This window comes from Drosophila melanogaster, chromosome 2L (assembly GCF_000001215.4).
Source record: "Drosophila melanogaster chromosome 2L".
Lineage (NCBI taxonomy): Eukaryota > Metazoa > Arthropoda > Insecta > Diptera > Drosophilidae > Drosophila > Drosophila melanogaster.
This window is the reverse complement of record NT_033779.5, coordinates 15,976,651-15,987,374: the sequence shown is the minus strand read 5'-3', so window position 1 is coordinate 15,987,374 and position 10,724 is coordinate 15,976,651. Positions and strand designations below refer to the sequence as shown.

General features: G+C 40.3%; 1 protein-coding gene across 3 annotated transcripts; it reads right to left on the bottom strand.

Moving 5' to 3' along the window:
• Positions 1–5,919: 5,919 nt before the first annotated feature.
• CG10839 (uncharacterized protein) lies at positions 5,920–7,889 on the bottom strand. Of its 3 annotated transcripts, NM_001259110.2 has the most exons (2): positions 7,213–7,889; positions 5,920–6,542 (listed from the first exon to the last, which is right to left on the bottom strand). In NM_001259110.2, exon 1 carries the CDS (start codon positions 7,801–7,803, stop codon positions 7,255–7,257), a length of 549 nt encoding a protein of 182 aa, NP_001246039.1. In that variant the 5' UTR covers positions 7,804–7,889; the 3' UTR covers positions 5,920–6,542; positions 7,213–7,254. The 3 variants fall into 3 exon arrangements, with proteins under 3 accessions (NP_001246039.1, NP_001285969.1, NP_609776.1); NM_001299040.1 differs by lacking the exon at positions 5,920–6,542 and having other exon boundaries at positions 6,867–7,889; NM_135932.5 differs by lacking the exon at positions 5,920–6,542 and having other exon boundaries at positions 7,198–7,889.
• Between the last annotated feature and the right edge of the window lie 2,835 nt (positions 7,890–10,724).

The window sequence follows — 10,724 nt, the reverse complement described above, 5'->3', positions numbered from 1 at the left end:
TTTCCAGGCCAACAGCTGTCAGATTCATGCCAGTTCTCCGCTCCTCCTATCAGCATATTTCTTAGTTCATCCGACCACAAAAACCATCTCATTTAGCCATGAAAATCTTGGCTGCCAGCAGCAGTAGAAGCGGGAGAAAAAAGGAGGCACGACGACCTGAGCCGTATCCTTTTCATTTTCACCCGACCACAAAGCACATTTCGCTTTCATTCCATTTTAGAAATTGTGAAGGGCGAACCGAAATGAAAATGATGAAAATGCAACTAATTCCTGACGGCTTACGGTTATTATGAGACCACCATCTCCTTCTTGGGCTCCAGCTCCAGGAATAATTCTCATTTTTATTTTTGTGCCCGAACAGGCATTCAATGGCAAACCGGCAGCAGTGAAGATTAACCTTTAACGGCGTCCCGCCTTCAGCCTATTTAATTTTTGTACGCTAAGCCCAAAATCTGTACGGGACCAAGGGGTTATGGGCTGGATGGATATGGCAGGGATTTGTTTGCGGTGCTGGCCTTAGTGGAAATTAAATTAGTTGCACGGTGTGGCTCAACAGGTTAGCAGGCATAAACCCGACTTGGCCATGCTTAAACCCTAGTTCAAGCTGCATAAATCACCATTCAAATTAGAAATTAGTCCAAACACTCGCACACACGCACTCGAACCTCTCTTCCAGACAGACCACGGCACTTGGAGCACAATCCTAGCTGATCTCTCATCGCCCCACTCATCTAGTCATCCAGTCATGTACTCATCTAGTCATCCAGTCAGCCACTCGTCGGCACACTCATTATTGGGCTCAAGTGCAAATTAGTGTGTTTGCTAGTGGGTTATTAAGGCCTCCCCTGGAAACTCAGACTCCAACTTGGTCTTTTGTTATGCTAACTAAATGAGTTTTCCGACGCTTCCCATATACTTTCTGTGTCTGTTTTGCGCCTGCAGTAAAACTTTAGTGTACAAATTTCATTTCATTGTTTTTCGAGTGCGCAACAACAATCAGAATAAGTGTTAAGGGCCTTTCAGATAGTTCCCATTTCCTTCCCACTTTTTTTTTTTTTTTGGAGAGAGGGTCGGGAAAGTTTTGCAATTAACATGAACCGAAAAAAATAATCACCGGAACAGCCTAAGAGGCTCAGAAGAGGAGAGAAATATATGTATTTGCCGACTACGCTCCACCGCAATTACCACGTGCCAATGCTTCGGGCCTAAGAACCCCAACAGCCCAACAACATCGGTTATAAAAAATTAATTAAAAACAATTAAAAGCGGCAGAAGAGTAGAAAACACTGATAATAATGAGTGGCATACGGAGGAGTCTGCATAAAATCACCTTAATTATGTTTTTTGCATTCTCCCCGCAAAACAAAAAGGGAATGCTAAACAATATGCAAAGCGGGAAACCAAAGCGCGTCATCATAAAAATTCAATCAGGCTACAAGGCAAATGGCAGGAAGCCCTGAACCCAAATATAAAAGGGGGAAAAAAAAACAGAGAAACGAAAGGAAAAACGCCCGAAAAATATCGCGCCCAAAATGACATTAATTTACACATCAGCGAAGCGCGAAAGGGGAAGAAGGGGGCTTTTTGGGGATCTGAGCGGAAACAGGAAGTTGCACAACAGCCCGACGACAAGGAAGTAGGCGGATGGCATTCCGCGACCAGATGACAAAGCGGGCAATAAAAAACAATCAGAACAGGGCACTGGGAAAGTCCGAAAGAAAAACAATTTGTTAAGTATCTGGAGGCGACGAAATATGGCCTCGTACTGCTGCGAAATCAAATTGCTAGGAAACCTTTTCTGTCATTGGTACATTTACAAGATTCTTTAGAACTTGAATATAAAAACTGGGCAAACATATACTTTTTACATATAGCTCGCAAAATCTTCAAAATAATATTATATTGGAAACAAAATTCCGAAGAGAGACTACAACTTAAATATAATGCTATTAAATTTTAAAATAAATTGTGGCACACCAGAAACTAAAATAAGTTTTTCAGTGCCAAAAGCTTACGGCATTTGGCCTAGGCTATGAAAACTATTTAGTTGAATGTGTAAGCAAATCAAGTACAGCTTAATAGCAGGACTCACAACTGCCGGAGGACAATCAAATTGCTTGTCCACTAATCGCAAAGTAAAGCCGCAAGGCAAGGAAAAGGCAAACAAGATGACTAATAAATGCTGAGCCCGATATTACCGAATTTGCATTGCAGTATGGACAAGTGGTTAAGGATGTTTGTCATCGTACGACCATCACGTGAGCTCCAATATATGCATAATTGAATTTTATAAGCCGAAAGTTTGTTATTGCTGAAGATTTGTGTGTCGAGCAGCGGCGTTGGTCCGCAATCTGCAAAATTTATAGTTCGCAAATTGTTAGTCGAAGCAGGTCGCCTGGTCATGGGGCTCTCCTTAATCTGTCTATCTGCTACGTTGCTCGGGGAGCCAAATCCAAATATCCCGTGCTTTTGTCCGGAATTTCAAATTGTCACAGACCAAGAAGAATTTCATACTCTTATCAGCTCGGTGACAGTCTGTTGTCAGTGAAAACAAATTGTCCTTTCTGATTGTTCCTCAGACATGACAATTAATCACAGCATTAATAATATTTCCAGTTAGAAATGAAGAGAACAACAGTTGACTGCAAAGCTGGCAAATCTCTCGAAATTAATGCAAAATTGTGTGAAATTAAATGCCTTTTATGAATACTAGGCGTATGCGCAATACCGGAAATTAAACATACGCCATGCGGCAGCAGAAGGATTGTGAGACCCCGGCTTAAAGCGGAAGCTAATTGTTATTCAGAAAACATAATATGCAGGGAGTTGGCCAGGCAAGGACCTTGGGCGTAGACAAAGGGAGCAGCAAAGTCCTGCCCAAGATGATGCAGAGCATAACAAAAACTTTAATATTTAAATATGAAAAACTATTTATGTAAGACGCATAAACAAAATACGCAGACACGCGAAGGAACGGGAACTACGAACGCAAAACCAGCATCAAATGAAAAATTTTAAATAGAAATTACAGTGTTTGTAAAACCCATGTATGTAGTTAAACATATAGTTACATATTAACCATTATTTAAAGAGACATTCGTGTTCTAATAAGTGATTGATATTTTCCACAGTGTAAACTATATTCTCTCCACTTTGAACGAATGCGAAATTCGCCATTCCCAGGCTGCAATGCCCCATCCCTGCAGCAGGGCCTCATCTTTTTGGTGGCCATTGCGCGATGCGAAAATTTTAATTTATACATTTTCAGCTACGTCTGTATGAGTGAGGGGCAGTGTGCGTGCGACTTCCTGTTGCAAAATGGAGTTTTGTGTGTGCCAGCAGAAGTTTGCACAACTTGTTTATGATTTCTCATGTCAAATACGCTGGTAAGAGTACCTCGAAGAGGGCGTGTCTGCAGATGCCGTTAAAATAAGTACGAGTAGATACAAGTGCAGCCTGAACGAGAGGGCTTGCTCGTTTCTATTTCGCACTGCAGAACTTTTTGATTTACTATCCGAGCGTACGTTTGCATATGCAAGCCTCTTGGTTTGTTCATGCCATGTTTCATCTTGTAGTCCATGCTTTAAGGCGCCGGAAGTGTAGTTTACGCTTCTATTTGCAACAGGAAGTCGCCATGACAACAGTGTTAATAAAAATACATTTGTGAAGTGAAAAGTTTCTTTATTTCAACTTAATTTACTTTGCGTTACGTACAATTTTGAACATGTACGTTATGTTAACAGCGTATATATTAAGGAGAATAATCATACGAAAAGAAACTGATTTCAGAAGTCTCACACTTGTCTGCTTGGTACTTAATGCTCTTAGACAGTTAAATAGATTATTCAAATTTGGAATCACAATTGTTTCAACCCAATCGGCCAGTCTGTGCATATAGAGCTGCAATTGCGAATTATGCCTTGTTTCACATTAAATTGCTGCCCGTCTCAACGCATTTAAAGTCTAGACAGTCACTCATCCAATGCAATATCATTACTATGTTTGCCTTTTGCTGCTGGGTAGAGACAGACAGGCAGACACCCGCACAAACTGCTACTTCAAACCAGAAACTTTTTATGATTGCTTTTTTTGTTTGCATTAAATGCATTTTATGCAGGGAAATCTTTTTATGCGCCTGAAAGCACGCTTCAGTATAATTTGCGGTCATGTTCATTGATCTCCTGGGAAGCATTAAAATTTAATGATTTATACAATGTTTCAATGGGAGAGTGCGGGTTGAATGGCGGTCGTGAGGCCCTGGGGCGGATGCAAATGAATTTATGTTATGTCCCTGCTGCTATTCTGGTTTAAGGGTTAAAACCTTGTGAAATTAACAACAATTTGACTTATGCGCGAGCGAGGACCCCACACGCACTCACACCCATGCGGGACAACAATGTCTGAAGCCTAAAAGTATGCTAAACAGCCAGCAAAAGTCATAACTCAGCCTCAGTGGCAGCCTGAGTAGGATGCGGATGTGGACGAGATTTGGGGCCAAGAGAACTTGGCGAAAGGTGGAACGGCTGGCGGATGTGGGCTGCAACTATTAATCAGGCTTTAATTGTTTTTGTGTGCGTCGCTCGGTTACATTTGTGGTGCCAGATAGACCTACACACACATGGATTCTCGCCATAAGGACCTCCACCTCCAGCGCTCCACAGCCCTCTCATTGCCCGAGCCACCATGCATCATGTGGGCCGAAATCTTTTTGTAATCTCTGGCATTTGTCTGGATTTTTCGTAAAGACTTTGAATAGATTTATGCTTCTTTGACAGGCACAAGATGTGAATGCGAATCTCTAGGAAAGTCTTGCATGAGAGAATGGGCTAGCTTAAAGTGTCTTAAAGATGTGGTACTGTCGGACCCAAACACTCGGCAAGTAATATATGGTCTTAAGGAAGTGGAAGATGAAGCGACTGTCAAAAAAATCGAAAAACACTTATGTTTTCGACGAATTGAATTTTATTTTAACCAGTGAAAGCTTGGTTAAATTCTTAAAGCTTTTGTTATGTTATTGTGTAACCGTTTTGGGTAAAGAATAATTTTCTTTTTTGGTTTTCACCTGCTTGGCCGCCTGTTAACGCTCTACGCCTTTTCTCCCGTGCTTTCTCTTATCATTGTTGGAGCATAAATCACGCGTTTAGTTTGCCAAGTGGCTTTTTCGACCGTTTTGCGTTTAACTGTCGTTTTAGCCACTCTTACGTTTTGCTGCCGCAACTGGCCAACAAGGGCGAACCAACATATTTAGAATATATGGCAACACTTTGGCAACACCGACACAACCCTTGACCACAGCAAGTGCAAAAATGTGAAAAATAAAACTCGGCCCGCAGAGCACAAACACAGACGATTGCGCAACCACAGCGCAAAAACCACTCCAAGTTTCGCCCACCCATACTCACTCCCACTCCATAGCCCGTCCTGACCAACATACATATCCTGGCGGGATTGTTCTGGGTAGAGAACGTTGTAGTTCGGTTCGGTGTTGTCATTGCCAGAGTTGCCAACGACCAGAAAACAACATGGGCCAGAGCTGGCCACACAAACTTGTAACGTAAATTTAGTATAAGCCCTCGCAGACACACATCCACAAACTGTTTCGGCATTTGGCATTAAGATGGGTGCCACACTATTTTTCAATCGCAAGAGGGGCAACTATTTTCGGAGGTAACTTTTCAACTTTTCCTATATGTTCAGTTAAATATGGAGACAGACTATCTGCACATCCAATACCTACTAGCCAGATATCTTAACCGGTTAAGGAACAAAAACAAACAAGATTTTAGATACATCTAGTGTATGGTTATAATCAAATGTATTAACATAATGTAAAAAATGTCAATGAAATGCTTTTTCTCACTAATTTCCAATTGCATGTTTGAATAGTTAAATTCTTAAATAAAATGGAGTTTACTTTGTACATTTAAAGGGTTTTTATTTCGTTATCGTCGCCTAATCAGCCAAGCGACAAGTATGGCTGCCAGAAAATATTTTTGTGTGCAACCAATTGTACAATTGTCTCGTTTTCTGTTTGTCTGCCAAAATGTCGAACTATGGACGGCCTTCATGTTTACATTAATATTATTGTTTATCAAATACAAACAGCAGCAGCAGCCAGAACAGCCATAATAGAGAAGTTGTTAAATCGAAAAGACATAAAAGTATCATTAAACTTTCGTGTCTGGCAATTGGTTTGGTTTGCATCGGTTTGCTTAGGGTTCGGTAGGGATTTGGCTGCCGTTTTTATGATTTTATTCAACATTTTTATCTGGTGTCTGTCGGTTTGGCAGACAGAAATTCGCATTCTCGTATATTTTGTTTAGTTGTCTGTTTGCCAAAAATCTATGACTGCCCGCCATCCCCATCCATTGACATTCTTGATTATTTATGCACGGAAAACAAATACCATGTGCCGACAGAAAGCACATCCAGTCGAAATTAAAGGTCTCTTCAGGCTTCAATTGACTTGGCTATTTCTTGATTCTCCTGTTGGCTTGTGGTTCCATGTAAAAATTGTATGGTATTTGCTGATGAATAACATGCTGTTGATAGAAATAAAGCAAGTGGCTTTCATTAAATTACTGCGATGGAATATTTTTCAAAACATGAGACAAGCTTTTTAAATATTTTCTTGAATTTTCAGTCGAGCTTATTACTTAACATCTTTAAAATATGCAAGCAATGCAGTGCACCAGACCAGAAGTTCAAGTTTCTTGAAATGAATGATAAAATCAATTCGTATAAATAATGCTCTATTAGTAAATGAAGTTAATATTATTGATTAAATATTATTGAATTAATTCAATTATTTAATTAATTAAATTATTACATTTCAATTTTAAATTATATTATGCATTAAAGACATTCATATATGATATCCGACTTAATAGACACTCCCGTTGCGTTCAGAGTATCTACAGTTTTCCACAAAACAACTTTTTTAAATAGACTTGGGTTAGAAGTCGAAGGTAACATGAGACAGGCAAAACAATGGAGCTCATCAGCAGCATTGGGAACGCATTGAAAATCGGAAGAACACTTCTGTGCTATGCCAAAGCACAAATATAAGCAAATTCAATGGAACATGTTTTCTGCTTAAATGCCTATCACATTCGTTCAGCTGTCGGTGGAATTCAGGATTCTAACCATGTTTTGTTGTCTGTGATTTAGTCGAACACTAAGGTCAAGGGGTCTGCTCGACTTTGGATTCACCTTTATTTGAAATACAACACAACCGTGATAGCTTGTTTTTTCCTAACGAATGACAGGCTCCCCATCGAGTTTCTTCATGTTGGGCAGACGACGGACTGCCTCGGCAGTGAAGGCAGACTGGTCCATGTTCTCGTTCAAAGGATTTCCCACAAATGTGATCTCGCTGAGATTTGGTGGAACACCCATGCGCATGAACTCCGTCCAGTCCTTGATCATATTAAAGGATATGTAAAACACACGCAGGGCCTTCATCGATTCCAGGGGCTTGGTCTTCTCGATGTTGTTGTAGCTGACCCACAATTCCTCCAGAGTATCGGCCAGTGGTTCTATGCCGTTGAGCGTTTTAAGATTGTTACGTGCCAGGCTCAGGACTTTCAGGTTCTTCATTCCCGAAATTCCAGTAATCTTCTCAATCATATTTGAGGACAAGCTGAGCTTTTGGCACTCGGTAAGGGAATTGAGAATCGGATCCATTTTCTCGATCGGCGGATACTGAAACTGAAGTCCAATTTCCGTGGCAGTGGCGGCTGGCTGCTTATTGCGGTCCTCCCACTTGGCCAATGCGTCCTTTAGGGTTGTCGGCTTCGACATGATGTATGAATTTTATATTCAAAATGTTAGTTTAAAGAGAGAAATAAATTCAATTAAATGTACTTTATTTCTCTAGGCCTTCTTATACTTCTTTCGATTTTACTTATTTCTTATAAAATACATACATACACACATATATTGTCAACAATTTAAGAGTATCTTTAAAAGTTTAAAATTTTGCTTATAGAAAATGCAATACCATGCAATCTTGATCCACCTTTTAGGTTGAGTAGCTGATTTGAGCCCAAGGGTAATTTATTTATTTGCGCATGTGCCCGCCACTCCCCAATCGCTGTATGTTGGCTTGTCTGGCCTGGCGCACAATGATTACTTCATTGGCCGGGTCCTTTGTCCCGGTCGAAATTGGAGTCTGAGTTGGTTGATGAGGGGGCTGCCCTTTGTCATATACTACCCTTCGCGTACTTTGCCTCCTTTGCGTCATGTTGGCAGTCGTGGAGGGAGAATCCAGCTGTTTTGTGTGAGAGGCCTCCTCGGCACTTTATTACACACATTTGAGGTGATAATACAGTTCACATTTCGCCCCAAGGGGCCATCCTTTTGTTTTGCTTTTTTTATCGAGACCTCCTGTTTTATTTGTAGTCCACTTTAAACTGTACACAGTATTTTGATTAAATATTTGCTACAGCTGTTATCTCGGTCACAGCAAGCTATTTTTCGGCAATAAATTATTGAATTTATTTGTCCGAATAGCGGCAAAGAGAAAATGTTTAAATTGGGCCATCCGACTATTTTTTATATTTTCTTGATAATCGTCCAGAAATTGGTAAAAACATATTTGATTTCTTTCCGCTATTTTCGGTTTTATTTTTTGTAATTCAAATAAAATTTGTGCTCCCATAAATTGCATGTTCAATGCGGCAGAACGGAAACCAACAAAAACATATAGATTGGCACAGGAAGTGGGAGGTGGGTGGGTTGGAAAATCACTCGAAATTGCATGCAAAGTCTAATTTATGAATTGGCCTAAGGCATACCAGCGATGAAAGGTACTCGAATGAGTAGGCTATATATATATATATATAACTATATTTGGCAAGTGGAACATGTCAGTGGCGAGGGCGTGGCACGCTGTCAGAGGAAAGCCAAAAGAATGGCCTGAAAAGTTGGCCAGCGAGGCGGCTGTTTTCATGGAAGTATTTGCGATAAAGTTACCGAAAAACGTGAATTCAATATGACGTGCCTAAAAAAAGTGCCAAGTTGTCATTTCCCAGAGAATCTCAAAATTGTGACTGTTATGGTCACGGGCAAAACAAATATATTTAAATTTTTAAAGAGGCTATAAAAAGTACTATTCCAAAATCACTTAATGAAGTTAATCTGTAATTTTAAATACATTTCTTAAAAGTATTTGACCATAGATATGATAAGATTGTAAAAGAAAATTGTTTTTAACTTTTTTCCTTTTCTATTTTGTTACCCCACTATGGCTGTGCTACGCTTAGAGTAGTAGAAGCAATTCTAAAATGCACTTGACCAATTTAGCAGGGTCCTCTTTTCGGGCAGTGGTTGGGTGGACCCCGACGGCCATATGGACACACAAATATAAGCGGTTGTGGGTGGGCAGGCAATCCGGGTAGCCCCAGCAGCCACAACATGTCCTGTCACCCAGCGCCGAGCTGGACGTGGACATGCGGTAAATGTTGCAGTTGTTGACAGTCGTGTTTGTACTGTTTAGTTTCAGTTAACAAGACGCGTTGCAACGAGAGTGGGTTGGTAGCCGGGAACTAGCCAAATGGCTAGCCAACTGTCACGCATTTTTATTTAATTCTTTTCTAGTCAGCCATTTGCGGAATGAATTGTCTTCGAGCTAGTAAACGAATGGTGGCCAAGGAAGCGAACTAATTTTCTGTCTAAGCAAGCCATAAGATAAATGCTTCGCTGTTTAAGCATCTGATGGAAAATGAAGATAATATGTAGTTAAAGAAACACAGAAAGCATTATTCATTACAGAAAAGAGAACAATATTTTAGTTTAAAAGTTATTTCATCCAAATCAAAAATATATCCAATACTACCTTTTCTTTGCCGCATTTAATTCGCATAAACTCAGCATCAACGCGTTAAGTTTTTGCCCAAGTAACTATGCCGTAAGAGACAAAACTCAGCCAAGGACACCAACTTTGTGCTGGTAGCACGAGTCTGAGTTGTTCTTTCCATAAAACTTGTACATAAGAAAATATTTTTCCGCATAAAACACCTGGCCATACTCAGAAAGGAGAAGAGTGCCATAGAAGCGTTTGCATATTGAAAACTTTCCCATTGGACAAACAACATGGTGGAAAATTGTCTGATAACAGGGATAGGTTGTAGGTAGTCGAGTATCCTTTTCTACTTGGTTACAGTTCTTATAGGCAAAATGGCAAAGTTGCTTAACAAATTATTGATAAAATTAAATATTACTTAGCAGTTTACTTTAGTAAGTATTTTTGACTTTAAACTTTTAAGCAATTTACTATTTCATCTTATCACTGCTCCGCTGCAAAATGAATCGATGAGGAATAAATAAAGCTCTTCGATTCGCATTCAAAAGCCTATGCAGCGACAATAGACTAATATTGCCCAACGTAATTATCAATTTCAAGTGCAGTCATCGAGGCTTTTGTTTGCTTTGTCTTGGTCAAAACGCTAGTTGCCCGTCCCATGAAACCTGATGACTCAACTGGAAGGAGTGCTTGTCTATTTGCGGTTTCGCAACTCAAAACTCGATTGCATGTGTGCGGCAGTGGGCGGGGCCCTATCAAGTTGGGTAATATACATATATGAGATTCCGGATCCTACCGATTTGGGAATTTGTGAGGCCCTGCATTGATTCCAACGAATAAGGAGCGGAGTACTGCTGCATCCTCCCTTCAATTAGAGGATTTGTTTGCTCCTGCGGTACGAAATGCTCCATCAATGCCT